Source organism: Chionomys nivalis, chromosome 20 (genome assembly GCF_950005125.1).
Source record: "Chionomys nivalis chromosome 20, mChiNiv1.1, whole genome shotgun sequence".
NCBI lineage: Eukaryota > Metazoa > Chordata > Mammalia > Rodentia > Cricetidae > Chionomys > Chionomys nivalis.
The window spans coordinates 47,755,152-47,769,311 of record NC_080105.1 but is presented as its reverse complement, the minus strand read 5'-3'; the positions used below and the strand labels follow the sequence as shown (position 1 = coordinate 47,769,311).

Sequence of the window (14,160 nt, the reverse complement as noted above, 5' to 3'; positions counted from 1 at the left end):
TGGTCTCTTTCCCTCCCTTTTGGACTGACCACATCTCAGCCTCTTTGTACCCAGGGACTCACCGGTTGTCCCATGGTCCCTAGATTGATGTAGGCTTCTTGCATCCCTCGATTTGAGTCTCTCCAAAGCCCTGAGGCTGCTAGCCAGGCAGGGAGCACCTCATTCCTCCAGCCCCATTCCTTCCCTTAGACATTCCCTAGTGCACTGTTAGCTGTCTGACTGGAATCTTCCAGTTACTTCATACAGCTTTGAGATCCAAACCAACCCACACTGCCAGGGAAACTTTCATAAGCTCCTAAACCAGGTCACTGCAGGAACCAGGATGTAGCCCATAAGTGGATACAGCATTAACCCTAAATACCAGGCAAACAGGAAATGATCATACCAAACCTGCCATAAGTTAGCCTCCTCCTAAGCAATGGAAATGCCTCTACTAAAAGAATAAATGTGTGTTGAACAAAAATGAAATGTTTTAATATATATGCATGAAATGTGGAAGAGTTGGGACGTTATGAAAACATTTAACTTTTGAACAACAACAGAAAAAAAAACTGAACCAGCAAACTAACTACAGATGCCCAAATATGAATGCAGATGAAAACAATACAAAAATTAACATGTTTCTTCCAAAAAATATAAATCCCATAGTAATGGCACCTAGTGGAAATGAGCTGGAAGAAATCTCAAAGAATTTAAAAGAACATAATACCAGGAAGAGGGCAGATGTCACTGTCCTAGTATCTGACAAGAAAAAAGACTTTAAACTAAAGAAGGACATTTATTCAGACTTAAATAGCAATTAAGCAAGAAGACATGATAATCCTAAACACATGTGTTCAACTCTAGTGCACACGTTTCCTAAAAAGTGTAGTGCTGGATTTAAAGACATAAATTATCTTAAGCTATAAAGACACAAACTACCTTGAGCTAGTTAATAGTCATGATTTTACTATGTATGCCAATGCTTCCAATATACAGATTTTTCGAGGCAAAAACAGAGAAACATCAGAATTAACAAGATCTAAAGGATATTCCACCCAAACACAAAAGAATAGACATTCTGCATAGCAGAACATGGAAGCTTTTAGACCATATGCTGAGACACAAAACAAATCTGAAGGAATTTAGAAAAACTGAAATAATTCTGTACACCTCTCATGCCTGTATAGAAGGCACTGCCACAACTGGGCCACCTCACTCGTTTTCTCTTGCTCACATACCCATAGTGCACCTTCTTATCCTTGTGAGCCATGGTCTATCAGGACGTCCACATGCCACACGGCAGGAAATGGAAAAGATGAAATGTGAAGGGGTCCCTTCCTTTCTGCATCCAATCAGGGGGACACGTTATGCCTGCTCACGTTAGGAGCCGTATTTTTCCCACTAGGATCCTATCCAGATACTGGGGAGGCTGAGAAATACACTGCTGTTTCTTTTCAATAGCCAGCTAAATTCTGGGACTTTGTTAAATGAACCCAGACAGAGAGGACACACAGGAACATTGTCCAAACACAGTTATTTATGTCAGCGAGACCTGGGTGACAATTCCGCTTCTCCTTCAGAGCTACATGAAGAACTGTCACGTCCTTGTCCAGGCTGTGCCCTGAACGGTCTGGGTATGCCCAACAGTTCTGTTAGGGACATTTCAGTTGTACACATATTTAAGTATGCTAATGTTGGTGCAAAACCACTCTCATCTCAAACGGAATAAGAGGTCGTTTATTAAAGAATTATTTTGAGTGACTAAATCTCTGGAGCAGAGATTTAGGTGACCCCCAAATCCCGTGTTCCAATGTGAAATCAGTTTCATGGAGTTTATAGTTCCGCAGAACAAAGAAAATCATAAACCAAGGCAACTTTGAAATGTATTGGTGGGTCCATAAGAAAGGTGGGTACAGCAAGATGGGAGAAGCTTTCCCATAAGCCCAAGGTGCTATCGGATGACATTCTCAGCCTTTGCATTGACAGAAGCCAGCGGTCTGCTAAGTTAATAGATCCTAAAAGCTTTCTATCTACTAAATCACAATATGTTAATCCTGGCACAGAGGTGGACAAGGAACAGCTGCCCCAGAGCTAGACCCAGCCTAGGAAAAGGTAACTGGCCTTTGGACCCACACCATCCCAGTCTCTCCATGGTGCTGAAATTCTTCTAATCAGCCAATCATTCTCTGCTGACATCGCTTCTTCTCAGGTGGTTTTGTTCACACCAATAAGAATACAAAAAAAAAAAAAAAAGCTAAAATTAAATAAACGACAGGATGTGGCCAGAAGGGAAAGATCCTGCCTGGCTTCAGGGCCACAAGGAACGGCCTTACTGCAACCTACAACAGTCTCACACACTTTTTTGTAGTGAATTAGAACTAATAGGGGCTTTGAAAATGATTAAAGTAGACAGAACTCACCTTTTTATTGATAAAAATGCCGTAGTTCGTTGGCATCTCTATGTTTCTGCTGTTTTTGTTAAAAATTGTTAACTTATCTTCCTCATTCCCTAGTTTATAAATAATGTGCTGTAATGCAACCGTAGATTCCAGGGGCTCGATTCCGTAAGACACGTTTTCAAACTGCAGGATTCCTCTGCAACGGTAGGGATGAAATTGTAAAGCGCTTTTAATAAAATCTGCATTGTGAAATTCTATTCGCACCCAACAAAACAATAAAAGATGTAGAATGTTTTCAGCCCTGCAGTATTTTGCTCCAAACACTGTCTCGCAGATGACTTTGAGGAGAAAAATATTTCTCTAGCTCAAAAATCCACATTTATTTTCTTTCTTTTCTTTTTTTTATTTAAATTTTTTGTTAGTTACAAGACTAATAGAAATCAGCTTTAAAATTTCTAGGAGCACAGTCTGACAGTAATCAAATAGCTTTCCTGTGCTTCAGTCAGTGGCTCCTGAACAGCTTAGTAAATGGAAACATTAGTAAAAGTCTCTCTAGCCTGCAGGACTTTGAAAACCTGATTACCAAACTTTTATAACGAAAATGTACATCTGTGACTTTATTAATGGCAATAAATCTAGCCATGTTTGTAAAACGGTGCTAATTTTGGTTGAGTATATGTTTTGAAAAAAGAACTCAAAAGCCTGATTCTGAAGAGATTATCTGTTTACAGAACTTGGCTTCCCAGAAATGAGGTCATTCAGTGTGTCACTTCTGCGTGAGAAACTGGTTTCAGGTGTAAATTTTAGGGTTCCATGCAGGAAGCTTAAAATGCATTTGGGAAGACAAGAATGTTAACCAAAAGCAAAGGTGGACAATTCTGACATGAGGAAAACCTCTCCAAAGCAGGAAAGAAGAAACCAAATGATTTTTTTCAAGAGTTAGAGAAAGTACTGCTAATCGTTTTTTAAAAGGGGGAGTATTGAATTAATAATTACAAAGATATGACTTGCCTCCTTGCTGTAAAGATAATTTTCACGAGGAAAAGAAAAATTCACTTTTGTTCATTTATCTTACTTTTTTCTCTAAACACTAAAATAGTTGTCTTTTTCATGGTAGGTATTATAAAATTCATAAACTGAAGTAAGTTGAAAAAAATGAATAAACCATCCTAAACGTTGCTCTTCCAACTTAGAACATTCATTTGCCATTTCTGTTGTCTAAGCCCTCCAGAAGTTAGAATAATCTCTGGTCTGCAAAGCAAGGGAGAAAGATCCCAGACCAGTGGGACCACATCTGGAGAAGGACACCGCCAACAAGCGTGTGGGTCAATCCGCCCCCACTGTGCGCCCACAGAAGTGGAATGCATTCCCGCAGCCAGATATCACAGCCAGAGTGGGGGAACGTTAACGACCTCAGTCCAGAGCATGTGCTGAGCGTGACAACAGAGTTCGGATAGCCTTTGATGTAGCCTTGATAGTAGCATTGCATCTAGGGATGAGAAAAAGGACACGAGTTACTGGAGAACTGACAAACCTTTCAAATAATTTCCTGCTTTGAAAACAGACAGAAGCATGTGGAGACTGTTCGTAAATACATGATTTACAATGGGTTGTATAAAATGATACTCAAAAGGTCTCCATAATTTTTTTCTAATGTATAGACTTTAAGACTTCAGTTAAAAGTCCTGAGAATCTGTAAAACTGTAATGTGTTGACTAAAGAAGACCCTTGGAGCCTAAGAGTCTGGAGCTCCAAGGGCCAGGTGTGCCAGCAGAGGAGGAGGACTCTGAAGCCATGCTAACCAGAGCACGTCTGTCACCTGCAAGGACAGAGGCGGTGCCAGAGAAGGGGTGAGGTGAGGACAAAAAGATGCAGTGCTCCTTTCACACACATTCACCAGACAACGCACTTCCAGAAGCAGAAAGCCCAAGTGAAGAGACAGAAAAAAAAAAAATTCAGAACACACACAACCATATTAAAATATTTTAGAGCATTGTTTTACTCAATAATAGATCAAATACGGCAAGCATTCAGACTCCTCAGGTCTGAACAAGGTTGGGGAGGGACATTGTAGAACACAGTACATGTATGATGATGTGTGTATGATGATGTGTGTATGCAGCGGGGACAATGGATACAAAAGGTCTTGGTCTGTGCTTCTGTGCGCTCCTGTTCTTAATCTGCTGATTTTCCTTTTAGTTATATTCACTTTCTTGGGAAGTATAGGTAAAGCCATAGTCCACAGGCAGTTCCCGTGCGAGGCAGGCCCTCACTCAACTAATTTCACTCCGCCAAGACATCGGGGGCACTGAGCGACTAGGCGGTAAACCCCTTACGTATATCACCTACAGGTCCTCAGAGTCTTTGCATTGGGAAAGCATTCACTCAATTATTTTCAAGTTTTCTGAAAATTCATAAAATAACTTAAGTCTTACCGGGATGTCTGTAAAGTGCGAACTCACAGATCCTTTTTTATATGAATAAACCATAAAACGATCTGCCAAAAAATAACTATGTACAGAAAAGAGAATTCCAGTTACTCTTTTAGAAACAACGGAGCAGGCATCGGTAAACTCTGCCCTATGCCCCATCCCATGTTTGTGCAAATAAAGCTTTATTGGAACATAGCTACGTCCATTAATCTGCGCATGCTTGGGGGACATTCCAGCTACAAAAGCAGAGGTAAGAAATTTGGGCAGAAATGAGAGGGCCTTAAAAACTAAAAGTCTTACTCTTGGGAGCTGCCAAGGAAAAGACAACTATTGGTATAATGGTAGCATTTCTTTTGCCATACAATACACTTCATGCAAAGTAATACACATTTACTCAAAATAATTTCTGCAACTAAATGAGTTCTTTTTAGTTTTCAAAAAGATTTACTTTTCTATGTAGATGTATGTGCCTACATGGATTTATGCACCACAGTGTGTGTAGGTGCCATAGAAGTCAGAGGGTATCCTGTCTCCTAGAGCTGGAGTTACAGGTGGTTATGAGCCATTGGAGTGCTGGGAACGAACCCCAGGTCCTTTGCAAGGGCAGTTAGCAGTCTTAACCACTGAACCATCTCTCCAGCTCACCAGGCTCCTTTTAATAAAGGGAAGAGGCTGCAAGAGGGATGAAGCCATTTTTTTATTTACAGAGATATAAACTGGATGGAGGGTTGTGAGAATTTTCTGCCTCTTTATTCTAATATGTATAGTATGACATATTATATATTAATATTGCATATCAATTATATATAATATAGTAATATTACAGGTTTATATATGCAATATTAATGATACATAATATGGTGGCTATGTATTAATATAATTATATCTTATATTTTATTTATTATGTTATGTTGCATTTTTGATTTTATATAGTTACAAGTCACATAATTATATAAGTTATATAATTATATATTTTAATAATATATTGATATATGATTTATTATATAACAGGTGATCATATTATATATAATACATAACAAAATATAATACATATAATTTGTGTGTATGTATATATATATAGATATGTGTGTGTGTGTCTTTGATAATGTGGTTGGAGAAAATGAAGTCCTATTATCCTTAGCATGTGCGCTGAACCTCAGGTCTAAGCCGAAACTTCTTCTGGTACCATGTTCTGTACGTACTGCATTGTTTCGGTTTCCCTCCTTCCCCTCACCCTCCCTCTGACTTCAGTAAGCACCCAGTCTGTTGCTTCCAGTTCTCCACAGGACCTGGAGGCTACCAATGGTGCCCTCCCACACACCCTAGCTGCCAGCTCTGAGTCGCAGGGGAGGCTTGAAAACCACTCTGCCATGCTCCAACCACTTCACCCTTGATACTTGCTGGACACCATCTCTCCGTTGGTGCCCCTGCTTTCTTCCTGTCTCTGTGTCTGTACACACTTCCACTCTCAGTATTGCCCATCTTCTTTACGTCCTTACTACTAAGATGGATCAAAGATTAAGAACACTTCCAGAGCCCCCAGGTTCAGTTCCCAGACCCCACATGGCAGCTCACAACCATCTGTAACTCCAGTTTCAAGGGACCAGACATCCTTTTCTGGCCTCCACCATAACCAGGTACATACGTGGTATATACACATACATGCAGGAAAAATATTCATATACATAGAATAAAAAAATAAATCTTTAAAAATAAAAAAATTTTGAGTACTACAGTTTCAGTATATGATGTGTAGTAGAATGGTTCCTTTAGCTTTGTTCTTTTTATTCCAAATTGCCCTGGCTACTTTAGAGTTGCATATATCCTAGAAAAAATTTCTTACAGAAAATACAACTTGTAATTTATGTTGCTTTGACTTTGTTGTTGTCGTTTGGGGGGTTTGTTTTTATTTTGTTTTGTCTGTCATGATTTTGGTTTAGTGGTGCAGTTTGCTTTGATCTGTGAGTTTGTTATTGTTGTTTTAGCTATGAACTCACTGAGTAGCTGATGGTGACTTTGAATTCCTCCTTTGCCTTCTCGTCTACCTGGTGACCCTGAACCTGCAGGATTACAGGTGCGCACGGCCACAGCTGGTCAGAGTTCTGATCTCATAAACAGGACCTTCTTATTTCTTTTCAGATAGCCCATTATTGGCGTGTAGATAAGGGACAACAATTTCATGACTGCAAAGCACACCCGTTCACTAGAGACAAGTGACAATTCCGAGGAGAAGCTCTATCACTGCTCTTATACGCCACTGCTGTGACAAGGAAACCGTTTCAATGACATAAACTGAAATGCCAACCTAAAGAATGAGAGAAAAGTCACCTTTTCTGGAGGTGCACAGTGTATGGCTTCTTGTTTATTGGAATAACGTAGGATATCTTTTCCTAGAGAGACCAGAAGAACGGGGTGAGGACAAATTTCAATGAGAAGCAAACGGCAACTCACAATCAACCAACCCCTTCCCAAGAATGTTTCGAACAATTTGTAAAATCATCACACACTGCCTGTGTTAAAAATTGGCAATGAGATATTGTAAATATTTACCTTTTCATGTAACCCATTCACTGACACACAAATAAGTTGCTCTTGACTTAGAGCGCCACATCGCTAAACCCTAAGCACCTATGAAAGAAGAGCCCACGCGGTCCACAGTCTCTTCCTTGCACCACGAAGATGGAAGCGCCCCAGCTGTTCCCTCCATAGTTCTGGGATAAATTATTTCACAGACAGAAGCAGAATAATGTGGGGATTCTAGTTGCTAGTAACAGCTCTTCACCTGCAGTCTCAGGGCCCACCCGGGCACAAACTCCCCTCGCTGGCAGAATAAATAGGGGAATAGAGTCATGCCCCAGAGCAAGCATTGGGGTTCATCTATGGGAGCCACAGGCCATCTGCTGAACACTATGTTAAATTTATGTTTAAGTTTCTAGCAGCAGGCAAATGCCTACTTTTTTTTTTTTTTTTTTTTTTTTTGGTTTTTCGAGACAGGGTTTCTCTGTGGCTTTGGAGCCTGTCCTGGAACTAGCTCTGTAGACCAGGCTGGTCTCAAACTCCCAGAGATCTGCCTGCCTCTGCCTCCCGAGTGCTGGGATTAAAGGCGTGCGCCATCGCCCGGCTCAAATGCCTACTTTTGATGACTAAGAAACTCCTCTCCTGGGAAGAGAGCAAAGTAGCTGAACAAGGAACTTCAGAGCTCAGTTCCAACCACCCACACTGGGTGGCCCTTGACTCCAGCTCCAGGTGACCTGACACTCTCTTCTGACCTCTGTGAAACCATGTACCAATTTGGTTGATGACTATAAATGTAGATCCTCAATAAAATACTTGGAAATAGAATCCAGCATCACATTTTAAAAGATCATATCTCGCGAGGAGGTTAGTCTCAGTCTAGGAATGTAAAGGTGGTTCAACAGGCACTAGTCAATAAATATAATATACACTTAGGCAGATTCACAGTCCAAAAATAATAATAATAATAACCAGGGCTGAAGAGATGGCTCAAGAGTTAAAAGCCTGGACTTGATTTCTGCTCCCAGCACCCATGTCAAGAGACTCACAGTTCCCTGTAATTTCAGCTCCATAGAAATCCAATATTTCTGGCTTTCACAAGCCCCCATACATATGTGCATACACCCACAAACAAACGCAAATTGTTTTAGTTAGGGTAACTATTGTTGTGATGAAACACCATGACCAGAAGCAAGTTGGGGGAGGAAAGGGCTTATTTGGCTTGCCTTTCCACATTGTAGTTCTTCACTGCCGAAAGCCAGGACAGGAACTCAAGCAGGGCTGGAACCTGGAGGCAGGAGCTGATGCAGACGCCATGAAGGGGTGCTGGTTATTGGCTTGCTCCCCCTGGCTTGCTCAGCCCATTTTCTTATAGAACCCAGGACCACCTGCCCAGGGACCACCGCAATGATCTGTACCCTCCTAGCCCATCAGTAATTAATCAATCATTAATTAAGAAAATGCTCTACAAGCTTACCAACAGCTTGATCTAATGGAAGCCTTTTCAGTTGGGGTTCTCTCCCCTCAGAAGACTCTAGATTGTGTCACGTGAACATAAAAGGAACCTGCACAGTTGACCCCTTCTCACCTTGACACACAGCACATTTTCAGGCACAACTTTTCCTTTGTTGTTGTGTTGTTTTGGTTTACCCCCAAGATCTCAGATTAACAAACATCACAAATATAGAACACAATGCAAACTTTAAAGTTCCGCAGTCCTTACCAACTCAAACACTTTCAAAGTTCTGTCTCTGTGAAACTCCAAAGTCTCTTCAAATCCGAAATCTCTTTTAAAAATTCAAAGCTTCTCAACTATGGACTCCCCCCCCCCAAAAAAAACCAAAATTATGTTAAATACTTTCCTACCTCAAGAAGGAAGCACCAGGGCAGAGTCACAATCTGAACAAAGTAAAACTACACTCCAACAGTGTAAATAACTCAGTGTCCAATGTCCAGAATTAACTCACAATTTTCTGGGCTCCTGCAAGGGGCTTGGGTCATTCCTCTGCCCCCACCCTCCACAGCACACACAGTCTGTCTTCTAGCTCTGGCTGGCTCCACTCCACCAGCTCTGGCTGGTTCCATTCCACCACTGCTGCTGTTCTGGGTGGTCATCCCATGAGACTGGCATCCCCCAAACCGCTGGGGTCCCTTCCTGGGACTAGGCTGCACTTCCACCAATAGCCTCCCCCGGACTCTCTTCAGCAACTCCGTCCCTGGCACCCAGTGCCACGCCTGAGCTGATCTCCAGGACCCCACTTCATGCCTTCAAAACCAGTACTACCCGGGAGACTCTTAGACCACCAAGTTCTGCTCCCGGGAGGAGCTACGGCCTTGCTGCTTCTGGAGCACAGCTACTGTGTGCTGACCCTCACAACACCTCGCCTCAACGATGCTGGTCTCTTCTCGATCGCCACTAATTTCTCAGCTCCAGATGAGCAGCATCTAGGGTCCCAGCAAAGTAAGTAAGGGTTTTTACTTGTTCTGGTCTCTTGCTAAACACAGCTACTTCTTCAGCCCCAACTAACGAGAAGCAGTGATTCTTAACTCCCTGAGAATGTCTTTTAGAGACTCTCAAACTTCCTCCTGGAACTTCACAAACCAGCCTCCATCACCTGCCATTCTCTCAACACAAGCTCCCACAGAACAGCTCACCGAGGTTTGAACGCTCAATGACTTTTCTAGCCCAAAGTTCCAAAATCCTTCTGCAATCCTCCCCAAAATACAGTCAAGTCTGGCCCAGCAATAACCCCACGATCCTGGTACCAATTTCTGTATTAATTAGAGTCACTATTGCTGTGATGGAACACCATGACCAAAAGCAACTTGGGGAGGAAGGGTTTCTTTGGTTTATACCTTCACACGGTAGTCCATCACTGAAGGGAGCCAGGATAGGAACTCCAGCAGGGCAGGAACCTGGAGGCAGGAGCTGATGCAGAGGCAATGGAGGGTGCTGCTTACTGGCTTGCTCCCATGGCTTTCTCTGCCTGCTTTCTTATAGAACCAGAACTACCAGCCCAGGGATGACTCTGCCCACCTTGGACTGTGCCCTCTACCATCAATCACTAAAAAGATGCTCTATGGACTGGCCTACATACAGTCTGGTCTCATGGGGGCTTTTCTCAATTGGGGTTCCCTCCTCTCAGCTGACTCTATCCTGTGTCAAGTTGATATAAGATTAGTTACCATGCATACACACACACACACACACACATATATATATATTAAAAGAAGATAAATCTTGAAAAGCAAATCATACGACTATTTCAATAGATGCAGAAAAGTCCTTGACAGAACTCAAGAGGAGAGCATGAATGAGAGCCATAGCGGCTCCTCCCCACACCCTATGGCCACATCAAATGCTCCTTGTCACGTGGAAAAACTGGAGGCTCACGTATTATTTGTGTGAAGTATAAATTGATGTGGAAACAGATGCTGTGGGAAACTGCATGGTAGCATCTAAACATGCTAAGCATAAACTTATCTATTTTTACTGCTAAGAATCTAACCAAAAGGTAGGAAATCCTTGTGCACACATGAATATTCAGAAACAGTTCTCCACAAAAGCCAGCATCTGGGCATGAGCCAAAAATGTCTATGAATTGGCTACTGGATAAACATGGTACTCCATGTTAATTTTAAGAAAGCGATGCCCTGATAACCGTTACAAACAGATAGATCTAATTGAGATGAGTATGATCATCAATGGTTGCTGAGGTCTAGGAATAGAAAGAGAGGCGGACCACAGCTGAGTAAGGGGGAACTAGGTAGGACTAGGAAAACATTCTACAATGGAATGCACCATGCTTGCAAGCTGCATGTTCGTTATCAAGGCTCGTTAGTGGGGCTGAATTCTGCAGCATGAAAGCTGTGCTTAGGAAACTTCAGTGTAGCCACACGTGTTGCCCTCCTACCCTGTGGAACCTAGATCACATATATGATACGATAGTAGAGGGGACTATTGGGAGAGGAAATAGGATAGTGGGAGAGGGGAAAGGCAGGAGCGGAAATGGATAGCCTTGTACAATCAATATATGCTAATTAATACATGCTAACTACTGTATGCTAATTAAAAGGTTTTAAAGGATTGATCGCCTGCTGGAGAGATGCCTCAGCCCGTAAGACGCCTGCCTTGCAAGCATGAAGACTTGAGTTTGGTCCCCAGAGCACACATTTTAAAAAAGACAGTTGTGCTTGGCACATGCTTACATTCCCAGTGCTGGGAAAGTGAAGACAGATTCCCTGGGGCTCACTGGCCAGCTCCAGGTCAGAGGGGCATCCTGTCTCATAAAAGCTGGACAGCTCCCAAGGAACCATGCCAGAAAGCAACTCCAAGCACACGCATGTTCGTGCATACATACACACACACACGCCCACACTCAGATACTCAGAGATTTATTACCTATAAGGCAGGTACCTTTAAAATTTTAAAACTCCTAAAACACTCAACATAGCAAAATACCAACTCCAAAAATCAGTGAATAAAATTAATTATTTTGCTTTCTAAAACATTAGCATAAAATTCTCTTACTCGAGGACTATGGGTACAGAAATGAAGCATAAAGATGTTTTGTTATAAGGTATTGACAAAATCAGCTACTTTAGAGAATATTATTCTCTAAATAAATCCTGGATCTCCAGACATCTCCTTAATATCAAATGAAACACTTTTCTCTGTTATTTTATGAATGTGAACTGCTAAAAACACTAAGATGAATTGATAAGCTTTTTAGTAGACCATTCTAACTTTTATGTTTGCTTTTACCATTAGAACTTTATTCCTTATCAGTAATCATATTAGATACATACATAATATTATCATATAGTTTATATGTTCCATAGCTATGTTATACAAATAAAATTCTATATAGCAATTTATCTAGTGAATTGATGCTTCTTACTTCTGAGCTTGTACCATCTTCAATTTTCTCTGGAAATATGATTTGTAGAAATGAACTTTGAGAATCTGAAGAGAGAAAAACATAGTTAGTATCCTTGCATTTAATTTGACTAGATGTTCAGTTTCTTTAATAAGGTTTACTTAGCCAACGTGAGTGGCTCATCAGTGTGTGCTACTTCGAAAATTCTAGTGCTAACCTCATGAGCACAGCCCCTGAAACTGGAATTAGCCTCTGTGCAAACTTGATAGACTAACTCATGAAGTGTTTCACACGTAAAATGCTAAAAACATTTAATTTGGAAAACAGACAAAATGGTCATGAAAGACAAAAAGAAGGCATTCAACTTACTCAGAACATGTTCACGGCAAGACACATAGACAAAAAAATAGAACAATCAAAGAGATAATTCAAGAAAACTTTGTTGGAAAAAAAACCCTATAGACTGTGCATGGCCTGTTGGGAATAATACATAGGTATGAATGAAAGGGGAGCCATGGTCTGATGACATTGCTGAGCTTTTGAAATCAAGGATCAAGCAGGAGTACAAGAAGAAAGGAATCACACATCATTGTTCTGGTAAAGTTATCGTCAACTTTGCACAAGCTCCGTCATCCAGGAAGAGAAAGCGCCAATGAGAAATCGAGCCCTTAAGGTGGACCCATAGGAAAGTCTGCAGACCCTTTTCTTGACTAACAATTGATGTCAGTGGGCCAAAACCACTGTGAGAAGTGCCACTTCTGGGGAATTGGTACTGAGTTGCATCATAAGCAAGATGAATGAGCTATGAGAGCAAACAGTGCACGGCTTTCCTCCAGGGCTTCTGCTTCAGTTCTAGCCTCTGGGTTCCTACCACAGCATCCACTGTGATAGACTGTGGTGTGAAATCATAAGATACAGTTAATCCTTTCCCATCACAGCACTGGGAAACGAACTATGTCAGGCATAAGGGCAGAAGCGCAACCGGGCTCAGGTATCTAATATTACAACACGCCATTGAAATTAAAGAATCGAAAGCCTAGGAAATTGATACTGAATAACACTGTCATTCAACTACCAAAGAAAGACAGATATTTATAAATAAATTCCCCAAGAAAAGAATCCTCATGTACCTGTCACAGAAGACAAATTTCTCCCAATAACTATATCTATGTCGTACTACAAAGTCTAGAAGTACACACTAAATTAACTCAAATAGAGAGTAAAGGCCACACCACAACTGTGGAAGTCACAGCGACATGATGGATGCAATATTAACTTGTGCATTAATGGACATATAATAGCATGCACCACCAGGAAGTGTGGCGTAGAAAGAAGAATGTGTAAGCATCCTCATTTCCTTAAATCTACTGTAGATAATGGTCAAACATGTGAGTTTAGGGGTACAGAAAAGCTGAAGTTAAAATGACACTACTCCCCACCCAGCCAGATTTTGCATGTTCTCCACCAGGGTAAACCCCTAATTCTCTCCTCCACACACCCTCCTCAATCACCCAGATAAAGGCGGGATTCCACATTCTGTGCCCCGGCCTCATGTGGCCACTCCTGCTAGCACGGTCCCCCCAGTGCCCAGGCTCATCCAAGATACGCTCTGCCAACCCTCAACCTACGGGTCCCTTGTGCCATATAACAACTTCTCTGCTCGTCAGATCCTGCACATCTTGTATCATGATCTAGCCAGCGAGTCTTGTGTGATCCTCCACTCTACACACCTCCCCCAGTCCCACCTGCACACTCCAGGCTCAGGTCAGAACACACATTCTGCCTGACAACCCAGCACCCTGTGTCTGCCTGATTTATTCCAGCCTTAGCCATTTCCAACACTTAGGGACAAGCTGGCCTGCACATCCTGTATTCTGTCCATATCAGAAAAAGAACAAAAGCAGTCCATATGCCTGGGTCAAAGAAGAAATAAAAAAATAAAGAATTATTGAA

General features: G+C 41.7%; 1 protein-coding gene across 1 annotated transcript in view; it reads right to left on the bottom strand.

Annotated features, from left to right (window-relative positions):
* Window positions 1-14,160, bottom strand: part of Adam32 (ADAM metallopeptidase domain 32) — a 66,511-nt gene that overhangs the window by 47,148 nt on the left and 5,203 nt on the right. The window contains exons 2-6 of the mRNA XM_057752344.1: window positions 12,229-12,293; window positions 7,142-7,203; window positions 4,817-4,892; window positions 3,794-3,870; window positions 2,399-2,577 (exon numbers count right to left, since the gene is read on the bottom strand). Coding sequence (XP_057608327.1) covers window positions 2,399-2,577; window positions 3,794-3,870; window positions 4,817-4,892; window positions 7,142-7,203; window positions 12,229-12,293 — 459 coding nt within the window. The remainder of the gene's footprint in view (window positions 1-2,398; window positions 2,578-3,793; window positions 3,871-4,816; window positions 4,893-7,141; window positions 7,204-12,228; window positions 12,294-14,160) is intronic.